The following is a 15590-nucleotide window of genomic DNA, read 5'->3' on the forward strand; positions in this document are numbered from 1 at the left end:
ATATTCAACTCGTTAGTACAATACCTTTATATGACGAACTACGAAAATACAAGAACTGCAACACAAAGCTTCAACTTCAATAAACGCACATACCAAGACGGATTGCAGAGCAAGAGATGCGTTTAATGATCTCAGAGATAGCTTAAGCAGCCAGTTGTAAGCCACGTTGAGCCTTTATTAGAGGGTATGGACTGATACGCTGAAATCCAGTGACCTGTGAGCTTTTTCGAAATTTGGGTTTGGTAAGTCAAGGAAGTGAAGCAGGCAAGACACTTTTCAATAATGGATGATGGTACCGTTTCGCGCCATGAGTATATCTTATGCCATTGATAATGATTTTAGGCTCACAATTACCTCACTGGCCGAGAAATCCAAAGACATTTGAATTATCAAAATAAGCAACCGTGGCTATTGAACAGAACACCCATCGAGTAGAAAGTAACTCACATGCCAAAACCTCCCAAATAGCGTGAATTTAGAGCTTGTATTAGCTCCGCTTGCTTACACCAATCATCTTCCGCAGCACACTGCAAAACAGGGTCTGTCTCAAAACTGTGTTTTTGGGACCAACAAGTCAACAACCAAAGCTCAAAAGGCTTCTACCGCCCAAAAAAATGTCACAAATCATATCCCTATCTACGGGAGATTTGTTGAGTAACAGTCAAGATGCCTTCCCCGTTATGATGGGAATGAATCAAGGCGAGAACGTTGACGAGAAGGCTGAATTCCAACTATTGAAAACCGGAGTATCGTATCCGGCAAAGGTTTGAAATCGTAGTTGTGAATGTTTTAAGACGCGTAGTTTCTAGCAATATGTCGCTAAACTAGGTCACTGCTTTGTCGCAACCATTATTGCAAGGAAAAGAAGATGTGATTATAAGGCTGGATGTTGGCGGCATACATATTTCGACACCGGAATTGGAAGAGCTTTTAGACCTCGAACTTCAGCATGTGTTGCAGTACAGTTATAACCGGACCAAGCAGACCTTTACATTTTCACATCTGGATCGAGATGGACTGTTGAGTCAGTACAAGTTCGTATCGCCAAAGGTAAGCGGAGGTTCTTGTGCGTTTCCCGAGTCACGGAACTGACATACGCCTCAACTAGTATTTCGACATTTTCGATTTCCTCGGTCGAGCCATTGCCGCTGTAATCAAGCAAGCTACAGCAGCCGGTAGTCCAACAGCAGCAGCACGTGTCGCTGATTTCTCGAGAGAATCACCAACTGTCATGGAACTGCCGAAACTACCCTCCAAATTGAGTTCCAGACGGCCCTCTGCAAACCCAGCACCATCTTTGCTTTCGACATCCAATACTTCAGCGAGGAAGCCGCTAGCCGGGCTATTCGAAGTGGATTCTCCTACCAGCCCATCCTCCATGACGTTACATAAGGTCGCTATTGCAAAACATTTGATGGAAGAGAAATACGAGAATAAGAGTAGCAAGGAAATTGTTGAAGCTCTTAAAGTGAGTTTATGGCTGGTCCACCATTATCCGTCTTTTTTCCTCCAGAAATCCTGACGCATTTTTGCACTATTTAGTCACCTGTCGACCCCGTCGCACCACCATCACCAGTCGACTCAATACATCCCGAACTACCAATTGAAGTCAAACCCACCAAAGTTGAATTTATCACCCAACCCATACTTACAGAAGAAGCACAAGCATCCAAAAAGCAGCAAGGGAAGAAGTTTGGTACTCTGAGTCGGTTACTATCGAAACGAGTACGTCCAGACAAGGTCGCAACAACAGGGTCAGAACCAGCACTTAATCGATATGGAACAGTGCGGATGAGTCGAGAGAAGCTATCTACAGCAGCTGGAACCAAGACGATTGGATCAGCAGCAGGAGGTTCACAGAATCAACTGGACAATAAGTCTAATTCTGTAATGGCTCTGTTTCGTAATCCTACTACGAAATCACCAAAAGGAACTGTTCGCAAGACGGTCACGCGTAGTGAGGACGTGCTCAACAAGAAATCCAATGAGAAGTTATACTCCAGTCAGACTCTCGGCCATGGAAGAGCGGCATCTGGTGGGAAGTGGAAGGAGAAGCTGTCGGCGAGCACGTGAGTTTTGAATTTTGAGCCCAGACAAAATATGGCTGGCACATTATCTCATATGTTCAACTAGTGAATTTCTTGCATATGCAACAGTCAACAGACGAGCTTTTAGTGCTGCGAAAGCCAGTACTGCAGCCCCAACATCACCTATAGAGATGCTGAGAGGGAACGCTGTCATCACTGCCGGTAAGTCTTGATCCCAACAGTTTCGTATTAGTCGCGAAAGCAAAAAAATGATCTCACAGCTGGTTTATATCAGGTTCACCTGCTGTCCTCAAGATTCGTGATAACAACCAGCAAGAGATCCTCATCAAGAACTTGCGAGACGAAACAGCTTATGAGATTGTTGCCGGAACACCGGATGCGCTTGTTGATGCTCTTGTTGACGATCCAGGTTTGATGAACAAGAAACTCAGGTATTACTAGCAGAAACAATCCTAACGAATTAAGCTTTATCTCTTAGACCTGCTCTATCTGGAAGTCTTCCTACTCACATTCCGACACTTCATGACACCCATCGTCCTCCTAAACCACCTCCAAACCAAGTTCCTGAATTCATCAACTGAAATGCATAGTCCAGTTGATGCGACACAAGTAGTTGATGGAAATTTGCCTTCAATTGTGATGCACCGTATTGTCAGTATTGTTAAAAAATGGGTGAGTCAAGTTGATGGTACCATTTTTCTGTTACAGATTCGATCATTTTGCTTACATCTTCATTAGGTTGGAGAACATTCGTATGACTTTTTGCTGCCTGAAATGAGGAATGCTCTAGACGACTTCCTCCGAGTTGTAAGAACCACCGAGTATAAGCACTATGCGGACCAGATTCAGCAAATCGTATCGGTATGTTCTTGTTTTCGTCTGCTTTGGTTTCAAAGTTAGCCAAAGTAACGATTTGTCATAGCACGAGATGGTCAGCCTCGAAACCCTTCTACGTAAAAGGGGTACCCACTCATCTCTAGATCCACTCGCACCAGCCCCAATCCAAACAACCTCCGAACTAAAGGAATTACTAGTGGGATTCGAATTAATGAACCACAAGGCGAAGCACATTGCTCAACAGCTGACACTGGCTGATTCCAAAATGTTTAGAGCCATCAAACCAGAAGAGTTTGCTATATTTCTGTGGGGTGACAAGACGGCCAAGAGTGCGAGACAGCTTCAAGCTTATATTGATCGGTTTAACAAGATCGGGTATTGGGTTGGGACTATCGTTTGCTCATATGAGCAGTTGCAGAAACGGACTGAAGCCATTGAGAAGTTTATTAAAGTTGCTCGAAAGTAAGCGATCATATCGATCAACTATTTGCTTTTTTCGTTCTCGGAAACTTACATTTCTTCTGTTGTTGCAGGTGTCTAGAGTTACAAAACTTCAATTCAGCTATGGCCATCTTCAGTGGGTTGAATACAAATTCTGTGAGCAGAATGAAGAAGTCTTGGGCTGGAGTTTCAAGGTAGAAAAAAAAGTGGTGATCCTATATCAAATATGACATTGAACTTTCCTAACCTTGAACCATTATCATGCTTATTAGTCGAGTAATGGGATTTTATAAAGAACTTGAAGACACTCTAAGCTACAGAGGAAACTACAAGGCCTACCGAGAAATGGAGCATCTCGCCAAACCACCACTGATACCATTCTTTGGCCTAATGATCAAGGACTTGACATTCTTAAACGACGGCAACCAGAAAATCCTCTCGAACGGACTCATCAACTTCGAAAAAAACCGACTCATATTCAATGTCATTAACGCTATGCGACAATTCCAACGAGACAAGTACCCTATCGTGCCCGACGAGTCTCTCAAAATCTCATCAATATTGACGGGCGCAAGATCTATTTCATTGCATCAGTATTGTGCGTCTCCGCCATGTCTGAGAGAAGACCAGTTGATGAATCTGAGTCGGGCTGTTGAACCTCCGGAAGCCAAAGGTACTGGAGGTGATGCTAATCCCGCAACGACTCCAACCAGTGTGATAAGCACGAATACAGCTACGGGAACTATTCGTGGAATTATGTCGGCAATGAGTATGTCTTCTCCGTCGTTAGCAACATCGTCGAATAATAATCTAGCATCAACCAACGCTGCATCACAATCGGGAATTGGAGCAGCCACGATTCGAAAAGCAGGATTATCAACTGCATTACTACAAATGTTGGCAGCTGCTGAAGAATTAGAATCCATGCCACCACCACTACCAATCAAGGACAAGTCAGTTGTCTCACTGTCAGGTGCAACATCCAGTGGTTCATTACTAGGTATAGCAGGACGCGAACAAGAATCAACAGCACCTTCTATCATCAGTATAATATCACCGGCGGCCACGATAATCAATACGAAACAAGAAGGTCCATTATCACCTGCCGGAACTGTTGTTGCCGTCCCACCAAGTCCAGATGCCCTTGCATTGACTCCTGTAACTCCGTCGCCAATGTGGAGTGAGGTGACATCGCCGACAGGATTCGACTCACCAGTCTCGCAAATTCAGTCCGCTACTCCCGCAAGTGGACGCCGAGCATCACGAACACCAAACCTTATGACGAAACGTGCCAGCTTAATGAATATTGATCCATTTGAAGCAACAAAACAATCAGCACGTCCACCGTCTATAGTAACCAAAAGAAGTAGTATGATTTCACTGGGTGCTATCGATGCTTCATTATCGATTAATCTTATTGGGCCTACACCACAAGGGACCGTTAAATCACGACATGTGGAACCTACTACGCCCATCACGTTTGAGGATATATGGGGTAGCATACATATGGAGCAGGATGATGACTGCGACAAAGAGGAAAATGAAGTGGAGAGTAGAAATAATACGGATGATGTCGACGACGATCAAGACGACGATGATGTCGACGGTGTTTCACAAATCAATCCAATGGGTATAGTATCACCACCATCGAACGCTGAAATGGATCGAGCTACGCACTTACAACCACGTATGGATACAACGCCCAAAGCAGTTCGTAAAATGCTAAGAAGATTATCGTCTCAAGTGTTGCAACAACAGCTATCTGCGACGTCATCCAACTCATCCGTATCTGTGCTGCTGCCTCCTGTTGTTGGCGAAGAATATTATACCGCAAGCAAGTCGCCTGTAGTGAGTGTCCGACAGCAACAAGGGAGAGTGAGAAGTGACTCTGCAAGCACGGTAGTTAAATTTGAAATGGGTGAACCGTCAAGCCCACCAGTCGCAGTATCACCATCACCAGCACCTACACAAAACTTAAAACCCCAAATGCGAGGATTTGGAGGTGCAATAGACCGTGCCGCGACAGTCGTCAGGCCTCGCCACCAATCTCCATCTTCCGCATCTCCGCTATCTAAATCATCGTCTGACCTAGTAGATGCTCCAAGTAATCTGCCACCATGCTCGTCATTCGTATCTAATTATACCACCACGACAATGTCTACTATGCAGACCACCACCACACCGAGCCAGCATACGAACGAATGCAGTATGGACAGTATAAACGGATCTGAGAGTCTGGATTTGAAACGTGGAAGTGCTGATTACTCGACTGCAGGCACAATCGAACAGTCGAATGATAGCATCGCGGCTAGCAACGAAGGACTCGAAGCCTCTGGAGGAATCGTAAACTCACTCAGCAACAAGAGCTTCCGTACTACGCAATCGTCTGAATCAAGACAAGAATCACCAACATCAGGATCAGTAGCATCCATGGCGAAAGCATTTGAAAACAAGGGCAAGCAAGCACAGATATCTGCAAGCTCTGAAAGTGTCGGGAGAGCAATTGCGGAGATGTATCGTGAGAATGTGGGTGCTAGTAGTGAGACTATTGGGGATGCTATTTCGGGGCTTTTCGTTGATTCTCCGACGTCGCCTGCATCCCCACAACAAGATGCCACACCAAACCTGTACAAGACCAATCAGTAGTTATAGTTCAAGAGATTAAAAACCCATTATTGTAGATATTATTGCAAGACACCAATTCTAGTAACCAAAATGAAAAAAGAGTTGAAATCGAAATCGGAAATTGTTTGTTTGTTGGAATGTCTGTGTTGTCTTTCCGCATCCAACACCAATTGAATTGAAAAAACGTTGAGGTTTTGAACTTCAGCATCTGTTGCTGTACAGTTAGTACCGGCAATGAACCGTTTTCGTATTTCCGACCAACTGCAATATTGGACTGTCTCGAAAACAGGCCACTCAATCAAGTCACGTTATTTCACTCAACGTGAAACTTGGGCGCATCTGTCGATTGCCCAAATGTTTGGACATTTCTCGCATTCCTCTGTTGAGCAATTTCAGCTGTGATCAAAAACGCATCAATGGCAGTCAGCAGCTCCAACATCTGGGACTGTATGTCGCTGAGGTTTCGACGAATCGTCAAATGTAAAAACAATACTACCGAAACCATGCGACTTGAGCTCTTGAACCCCTCTGCGAATTCAACACCATTAGTGCTTTCGACATCCAGTGACAGAGAACTGAAGTTTGATCTCTCACCAGTTACTCCTCTGCCGGCAAGTACTGCTACGCCTCCAATATCGCATATCGTGATGCTGCGCGGAAACTTTGTAATCGCTGCAGGTATATCTTGATTCGCACCATTTCGTTTCACATATGCAAATCAAAAAACCGCAATAGTCGTTATATTATCGAGCTCTCCTGCTGTAATCGGCATTCGTGGCGACAATTAAAGAGTAATCAAATAACCCGAGAGACGGAACAGCTTGTGGATTGGTTATTGGTTGCTGCTGCAGAACTGGATGCCTTTGTTGGTACAATTAAGGATGGTCTAGGTAGGAGCACAAAAAACGCATATCTAAGGAATTTGCATTGCTCAATTCTCAAGCCCTTGTTTTTAGATTTGCTCTACCTTTCGTCCTCACATGCAGATTTTTCAGGGACCTTAAGACTTAAGACAGTGCCAGTCCAGTTTCAAGCCAAATTTCTGAATTCGGTAACTGAAACTCCTAGTCCATCATGGAATACTACACTGTACACCAGGTTACACTGACGTACTCCAGACCGTGACTACAAGCAACGAGACATTGCTTATTTCCAACAGTGAGAGATGGAATGGCTCGCGAAATCGTTGCTGGAACATCCTGAGGCACTTGGTGCGTGCTGCCGTGGATGATACAGGTTTGATTAGCCAAAAGAAGGATTAATGAGCAAAGATGCTCACAAATCAAACTTCATCTCTTAGGGCTGCGCTAGTTGGAAGTTTTCCTGCTCATAGTCCCATTTCGTTAGGTTCAATCAATGATGAACCCATTTGACAGACCGATTTCCTGACCGGACCTCGGCAACTCTGAAATGTATAATTTTGATGATGTAAACCAAGTCGCTTGGAGATCCGTCTTTGAATGTGATACACCGTGATGGTATCCTTACGAAGCAAATGAGTGAGTCGAGATGATGGCATCAACATGGTATCTTCCATTAGGATTCTTTTTTCCTCTGACAGTCTATTTATTTGGATGGGATAACATTCATTACAAATGAGGGAAAAATGTTTGGACATCACCTCCATCGCAGCAAGAGGCCACCAAGTGCAAGAAAACAAGTGTGTAGCATGATCCAACATTAATTGTAGATATCACAACACCCCCATTTCTAGTAACAAAAAACACACATAATCATCATATGTCATTTTTATTGTTGCTTTCCTTCATCCAACCGCTACGTATTCTTTATAAATCTATTCCCGTCACTTCCTTTGCTTCCCTTTAATCTCATAATAGCGAAGATTACATGGCAGAAGCACCGGTAATAATTTCAATCAATTCGTTGGTAATAGCAGCTTGACGACCTCTGTTGTAAGTCAATCTCAACTTGGCAGTCATTTCATCTACAGAGTTGGTTAGAGTGAGTGGGAGTAGAGATAAAAAGAGGGAGAATGGCATGGAGCAATGTAAATTTGCAGATTTGTAAATTTGTAAATTAACAATCTGGGAGAGAACTTCGTCCTCTTTGTTTTCCGCCAACCGATTCCGCCATCCACATCACCTCGATTTTCTCACAACAACGCATTCCCAAAACACACTGTGCCTTTTGTATATACGTACCGGCATTCTTGGTAGCATTCTCCATGGCAGTTCTCTTGGCAGCCATTTCAGAGGCATTTCCTTCAGATATAGTCCAGAACAAGGTGTTTGCGAATGTGAATTCTTCAAAGTTCTTCAAGACCGAGTCACCGATTTCGTATGCAGAGAGCTTGGCTATAAACGTGTGGATGTGAGATTTGCTTCGATTTTGCGGTGGTGGTGCAGACTCTGTCACGGGTAAAAAAATTCGGCAACATGGTACGTGTATGGAAATTCAACCTTCCAATTCCTCATTCAACATATCACTTCAATCCCTCATTCTCAAACTCCAACCCAGCCATTTCTCTCAAACAACTTACGTGAAGCCTCCAAAGCAGCAACCGTAAACACCGGCACAGCAGTAGTATCAAACGCAATGACCGATTTAAACTTGTTGTAAAACACCTTGACAGCATCGTATTCAATACCCGTTTGCAAGATTTCATCAGCAATCATGCACGATTCCGTCCATGTAGGGAAACCCTTTGCGACACCCGAGAAGCTGACCTGCATATTAGATCTAGCTTCACGAATGATTTGATTACGGGCTTTATCACCGAGTACAACGACTTGGGTTTCGGGGTTTGCGGCCACGTAGCGCTTGACTGCTTTTGCGATGGAGGAGTGGATACCGCCGCAGAGACCACGGTCGGATGAGACTGCTACGGCGAGGACTTTGCCGTTTTCGGGTTCGACTGTTTCGGTGTATTTGAAGACGGCTATGGAGTAAACGGAGTGAGTATTGGTCAAACCAGTTCGACGTCGTCCTATAATTTTTTCGCAACCAAATTTATTACCAGTTCCAGCAGTACCAAACACTCTAGCGACCTCCATGTTTCGTTGAGCTCGAGTGACTTTGGTTGAAGCAATCATCTTCATGGATTTTGTGATTTTTCCAATGTTTTGTACAGACTTGAGACGCATGGAAACTAGGAGTGATATATGTGAGATGGATAGAAGCCAAAAAAGGCGGGCGTTGGAATCTCCATGCTTATTCAGAAGCAAATAGTTCAGCATATCAGTCCCTGTATACCTTCTTTCAAAGTAGCCATGTTCCTTGCCTGTTGCAACAAGGTAATCGACGGCCTGTGTGAGAGATTGAGTGTTATTAGTCCATGCACTTGGATGGAGCAGCTGTAATCCTGTCTCTCGTCAAGTTGGGAGCCCCAACGCGACATTTTGCAATGTTCCTTCCACCAACACGAGATGTCATCCATCACGGTAAAGAGAGAGAATGTGATGCATTCACATGTCTCGACATTCTCTCATTGCTTTTTATATACAGGCTACCCTCCACTTCAACAACACACAATTCCTCAAACTTTTTCCTCGTCGCTTGCATCGCCAAGTAAGACTATAAAACACAGCTACAAGGTAAAGCAGACAATAGCAGACACTTACTGCCATTGGGAAGCAGCAGCAGCTGCTGGCCTTATTCCAAACATGGCTCAATATCAATTATTTGCACTTTTTGCAAACTAACAAAGTGTGTGATTTTATCAATTCAGAAAAAGACATTCAAACATTGACACGTTAAACGATTTATATAGAGCATATCCACTAGAGAGATTGGACTTGATTATTGCTGAGTAGACCGGTGCATGGGTACGTTATCTTACATTCATCGCATCGCATCGTTGACACTTTCATTCCAAAACGTATCAATTTTGTGGCATTCAACACCAATCTTTCTACACTAGCTACAATCAAGTTGGGAGCTCTTCTGGTGCGAACTATTGCCAAGCCGTTTGCAAATGCAATCAAAAACCAGGTACGACACATCCCACACGTTGTCATTGAATGCATCGAATCGCATTTGATCTGTTTCCATCGTTGGATCTAACACGCACCATGCCATTGTAGGCAAAGCAACATGAACGGTTCAAGGAAATGTGTATTGGTTGTACGTGAAACTCTCTTCTTGACCACACGTTCACAAACCCGTTTGACTTGACACTTGACATATAGTGGCTCAATGGACCCACAAGGTTGAAATGACGCTGAAAATGAACTTTTTCGGCTACAAGGTTGAAACTATACGGCCTCTCAATGATGCAAAGTATGTATGCGTGTTTCAGCAAAACAACCAGACATAAAGACGTGCTTTTAGTCTGACTTTGTCTGACAAACAGGGCCGTCGAGCTGGGAGCCAATTTCATTTCCGAGAGCATCATATTCAGTGTCGCTGCATTCACTGTAGGCAAGTATTGCAACACCCACCTTAAAAATGCTACTCATCACTCCGCGAGGATACCAACAAACCAACACCCACACTACCCAACTCTTAGGATTCGAAACATGGCGCCAACGGAAAAACACAAAGGCCAGATACGCGGACGTGGATGGCGAGCTAGAGAAACTAGAAACCGAGAGTACCAAAACTGGACAGAATCTAGAAGAGGTCAGAGTGAATGTCGACGCGCTCAGGAAACAGATTGAGGATTTGAGAACAGAGAATCAGAGGCTTTATGTGTCGCTGGATAAAGTCGCAGTGAGTACTGATGGTTTAGTGTTGTATGGGTTAAATGTCAACAGGGTACACATTGCCGTTAATATTGTACCCTTTTTTAGCAAGCCGTTCATGTACGGTTGGAAAGAGAAAGGGAGTGGAGTGAGAAAACATGGACTCAGAAGATTTGGTACCCGTTCTCTACCTCATCGTCAGCATCAACCAAGCAGGAAACAACAACATCACCTCAAGCACAATAGAAACACTGCCTTTTTTGTATAGTTCCCACATTATCGGGAAGCCAACCACACCTTTTATTAATATATTTCACATATTGGCATTCAACAAGCGCGAAAATGTGACGGCGGAAAAAACACGTATTCGAATGGAATTAGAATGTAGTGATTGCACTATTTGGATTCCATACTGACCAAGCAGTCAAGGTATCCAATTCCAAAGCACCTCTCACAGAAAGTTTAGTGTTGAACACATTTAGGCGGTTGACCCAAGTCATTGAAGAGCAGCGGCTAAAACCGCGCTGATCGTACTGGTACCAATTTGACGAGTGTTCGTTTTCTTTTCCCTCCCATCCTCATGTCCTCGCTGACACACGGCACTTACACACCAATCCGTAATAAATCACCATTCTATTCTAACACAGATAATAATAATGTGTTGAAAAAAAAACAGCCTCAGTCGAAAACTACACGAAGTGTGCTTACAACCACACTCAACCCATCACTCTGGCCTCCTATACACCAAGGTGGCAGCACCTTGCGCAGATGGGAAGACAGTCATATGTGCGAGTTGCACATGTGGGGGGCGAGAAGCTGCGAATACGATGCATTCGGCAATGTCGGTGCCTGTTAGTGGGTCGACGCCCTTGTATACAGCGTCTGCTTTCTATGAGTGGTAAGAAAGAGGCGTTAGTTGTAGTCGGTTGAAGTAACAATAAAGAACTGGTGTAGATTTGCTTTTTTTGGCAGCGAGGAGGTAAACTCAAGCAAACGCAAAAACTGGAAACAGAAAACCAGCGTACCGCCTTGTCACCAGCAAAACGAACGACTGAGAACTCTGTTTCGACCATTCTAGAAGAAAGGGTAGTGAGTGAGTGAGTGATGAGCGACAAGAAACAGTAGCAATGGGAGATTCAGTTGTGAATCACTGGACATCCTCAAAGACATCAAGAACTTACCCTGGATCAATGCCAGTCACATTGATGGGCGTTGATATAAGTTCCATTCGCAATGACCTGAATGCACGAAGGTACGGTATGAGACATCACGTTTCTTTCTTGCTTGAAGGATCTCAAAACGTTACCTTGTTATTGCGTCCACGGCATGCTTGGAAGCACAGTAGACTCCACCTGCATAACTGTGATTAGATGCCTTTGCATTTTGGTGTAAAGGAGCCTGATGCAAATATGTTACCTCCTGGATACGCTTCACGACCTGTTGAAAAGGACAAAAAAATTAAATAAGTCTGTTATAGCTATCCATCAGCTATGGCAAATCTCCAACCTGATCCTTACCAGCTATAGAACCAACATTTATAATGTTTCCAGCTCCACGTTCCTTCATCCCAGGCAATACAGCTAATATAAAAAGGAGCTCAGCAAAAACCCTCATTTGAAACTGCATGTATCGCGGCCATAACATCCAGTTTACCTTGCGTCACATATAACAATCCCTTGACATTAGTGTCAAGCATGACATCAATAGCCTCATCCGTAACCTTCTCCACATGGTCAAGTCCATTCACGAGTCCCGCATTGTTGACCAGCACGGCAATGTTTTGCCATTCTGCTGGAAGGGTACTAAATGCCTTGTTGACTGGCCACGCAAACATGAGGATTTTGAGCTCAATATGACACCACACATTTGCTTCTTTGCACAGTTAATTACCTGCAGCTCTAGACCTCACATCACACTCTACAGTCAGCACCTTTGATTTTGGGTAATTGGCTTTCACTTCATCGGCAAGAGCCTGTAATTTGTCCATTCGGCGAGCAGTGGCGATGACATTTGAGCCTTCTTTGGCGAACTCTAACGCCGTAAAGTACCCTATTCCGGCTGATGCGCCTGTCCTATTCGTGGTTTGATGTGTTCAAGCTTAGAACGAAATCAAAACACTACAAAAACGACGGGAATGAGGAACATACACTACTACAGTTTTGCCTTCCAATCGACCCATGGTTGATAGTCTCCTATGCGAAAAGGTTGCGATTTGTTTGAGTGGTCTTGTTGCTACTAGCATCGAATCTCGATTTGACGGGGGAAATCGTACTGACAGAGTTCAGAGTTCGTGATTTGAAAAATTTGAAAAGAGATTCACGGTCCGTTGACGCCTCTAGTAATTGGATTTTGGCATAATAGTCTTATGCTGACCGTGATTGAACAGTAGAGGCCAGCTAGCTTGTTTTTTTTTGGCTCATGCATTTTATTGGGCTCATCCAGTTTATTGGGACTGTAGTTCCGCAAATATACGACTATTGAAACACTTAAAACCCACTAAAGGTGCTAATTACACTCCATATGTTACTGGAATTGCATTTTACTGCGTTTTTGGTGTTTGCGAAGTGACCTCTTAGCGGCCTTCAGAGGAGAGATAATCCTTCATTAGATAGTGAGCCTTCGAAGTTTTCATGGTGTAGTGGTTATCACATTCGCCTCACACGCGAAAGGTCGCCAGTTCAAGCCTGGCTGGAAACAATAGTGTGCTCCTTTTTAAAATATTCCATGGCACTTTTGCCTATACAGTAGCCACTGGGCTCCTGCAACATCGTTCAAGCTTCTATAAACAACTCATTGTTTGATGTTGCAATGAAAAGATACAACATTTTACACAGCATCACCATATTTAACACGACAGTTCTTTATTTACGCTCTTCTACCTCCTGATATCCATTCGCAAGACTATGAAACAATATACTTTACAAGCATTCAAGTGCTCGTGCTCCTAGCTCTCTGGCCTCCAAATCTCCTCCCTTCTGAGATCCCAGCCTTCAGATTGTGAAAACAAGTCAAAGTGCATTGGCTCACGCAAAGTCAGTGTCCCACACCAGTCTCTTATACGACCTCTAACAGATACAAAGTTCAAGCCCTTGCTTCGTGATACGTTGCCAGGACTCCGTGGTATGATGAGGCGCTTTAAAGCGTCTACATTCACGTCCTTTGCAATGCTAATACGAAGATGTTCTAGTTGAGGGAGAGATGGGACACTCAGCACAGTCATCATTTCTGCATCTATACCGATATATGACATGACGAGATTTCTCAGTTGAGGACACGATGTCACAATGATTTTGAGGGTGGCAATATCAAAGGCCGTATCCATTTCTAGAGACGTCAATGCTGGCAGCCACGAGAGACACGAATCTAATACATCTTGCTTCCAAGCCCGAGCAGAGAGATGTTCTACCGTTGAATGTCTATGAAGGACGGCAGTTTGCGTGTCATCCCACTCAGCCAAGTCCAGGCGGACGGTCTTCATAGATGGATGCTGCAATATATAATATAAATTCGACAGTCCAATCTCTACTTGCTCCGTTTCGACAGTCTGAAGAACCGGGCATGCGTTCAGCAGTTGGTTTGCTGCCTCTTGATCTATATACAGGTTTTCCAGACGGAGCGTCTTCAGAGAATCCAGTTCACGAGTAATCTTCTGGCCGAAATCGAATCGCCAGGCTTCTGCAATCAAGACCTGTAGTTGTGGCAACGACGATGCCCATACATCCCATATTTCGTTCGTGAGAGCAAATCCAACGATGTGTAGATGCTTGAGGTGCTTGTATGTGACAAGACAATCACCAGATATGTTACGGTTCCAGTCTAGCTTTTCAAGACTTGGCATTGTGCCTAATTGTAAACCTGGTCTGGCAGTACTGTATTCATAAAGGAATTCACAGCTCCTGAGACGGTCCCACACTACTGGTTTAGACTCTGAAACGCACTCGTTGATTTTGTCGAATTCTGTATCGGCGACTTCCAAGTTGATGTCCTCCAGCCTACTACATATTCCACGGAACAGATTCGTCCACATCTGCTTTGGCAATGTCAAGCGTGAAATGTTCAAGACCTTTATGTTGACACACGATACTATAAAGCCAACGAGAGCTTCTCCGTTCAGTGCATCAACGTCCGTGACGTGAAGGATATGGATTCCGTTGAGACCATATGAAGGGATACACCGTTTGCTGATCAAGGAAGCGATTGAGCAGGGTAATCTATGATTAGAGGAGATGCTGACCTTCTGCCAAACGAGAGGCATCAGAATTGCAGCCATCCTCTTGTTAGTGAGAGCCAATGAGACCAGCCTGCTTGGGGTGGGGCAATGCATCTCAGAGTCGACTGTGCTTTTACTGATACGGCCTGCAATCTTGAGCACTATTTCTACGGGCAGACCTCCCAATGATGCCAATGGGATCTCTTCGCGGTGAGCTTCATTTGATGTCGCCATGGTCTTTGAGCCTAAGGTAGCTTAACAGTGTTAATAATGCGAGAAAAGTAATGTCTGAGTAGAGAAAAATTGTAAAGAAGGTGTATGCTTCTCTGAATTCACCTCAAAGTACTGAATGTTATTTGAACGTTGTGGATGCCTCGACTTTGGACGCGACTACGATACAGACAGATAAGCTGCAGGTAGTCCAAGTCGTTTGAATTGTGGCTCCGTATGATATTACGATCGCTACTTGGACTATAGCGTTGTCTCGATCGAAATCAACACGCCAGGGATGAATCTTGACGGACAAAAGACGCAAACGACTTGTTGTGTACATCCAAAGCTTCAGACTGTTCCATGACGCGTTTCCACAAAAGTGTATTCATGCCTAATATACGCAATCCAACCCGTCGTGGAGGTGTACCATCAAATCAGTTGGTAACATTATTCTTCTTCACTTAGTGGACGCATTATCGAGATCCAATTCAGGTTTGAGCCCAAAATTAATTACCTTTAGCCTATATTATAATCAGAAAACCCGATGTTGAGATTTTTTGGACCAGGTCGAGT

At 44.1% G+C, this 15590-nt stretch overlaps 4 protein-coding genes across 4 annotated transcripts; 2 read left to right on the forward strand and 2 right to left on the reverse strand.

Annotated features, from left to right (window-relative positions):
* Positions 1–614: 614 nt before the first annotated feature.
* On the forward strand, positions 615–5972 carry SmJEL517_g02593 (uncharacterized protein; the record flags this gene model as incomplete). Its single annotated transcript, XM_031168521.1, has 11 exons — positions 615–764; positions 829–1050; positions 1109–1468; positions 1543–2069; positions 2134–2249; positions 2323–2457; positions 2527–2720; positions 2787–2909; positions 2971–3347; positions 3419–3520; positions 3599–5972. The coding sequence occupies 11 exons, from the start codon at positions 615–617 to the stop codon at positions 5970–5972; spliced, it is 4680 nt and encodes a 1559-aa protein (XP_031025561.1).
* Positions 5973–7795: 1823 nt separating this feature from the next.
* On the reverse strand, positions 7796–9183 carry SmJEL517_g02594 (uncharacterized protein; the record flags this gene model as incomplete). The annotated part of the gene is made up of 5 exons (XM_031168522.1): positions 7796–7896; positions 8114–8320; positions 8452–8850; positions 8929–9060; positions 9165–9183. 5 exons carry the CDS (start codon positions 9181–9183, stop codon positions 7796–7798), a joined length of 858 nt encoding a protein of 285 aa, XP_031025560.1.
* A 63-nt stretch (positions 9184–9246) lies between these two features.
* On the forward strand, positions 9247–10840 carry SmJEL517_g02595 (uncharacterized protein; the record flags this gene model as incomplete). The annotated part of the gene is made up of 7 exons (XM_031168523.1): positions 9247–9352; positions 9832–9902; positions 9995–10034; positions 10100–10190; positions 10264–10310; positions 10420–10622; positions 10703–10840. 7 exons carry the CDS (start codon positions 9247–9249, stop codon positions 10838–10840), a joined length of 696 nt encoding a protein of 231 aa, XP_031025559.1.
* A 478-nt stretch (positions 10841–11318) lies between these two features.
* On the reverse strand, positions 11319–12773 carry SmJEL517_g02596 (uncharacterized protein; the record flags this gene model as incomplete). The annotated part of the gene is made up of 9 exons (XM_031168524.1): positions 11319–11483; positions 11620–11668; positions 11776–11832; positions 11901–11946; positions 12011–12031; positions 12112–12174; positions 12248–12412; positions 12485–12666; positions 12742–12773. 9 exons carry the CDS (start codon positions 12771–12773, stop codon positions 11319–11321), a joined length of 780 nt encoding a protein of 259 aa, XP_031025558.1.
* Between the last annotated feature and the right edge of the window lie 2817 nt (positions 12774–15590).

The sequence above is a fragment of the Synchytrium microbalum genome (genome assembly GCF_006535985.1).
Source record: "Synchytrium microbalum strain JEL517 chromosome Unknown SmJEL517_scf0011, whole genome shotgun sequence".
Lineage (NCBI taxonomy): Eukaryota > Fungi > Chytridiomycota > Chytridiomycetes > Synchytriales > Synchytriaceae > Synchytrium > Synchytrium microbalum.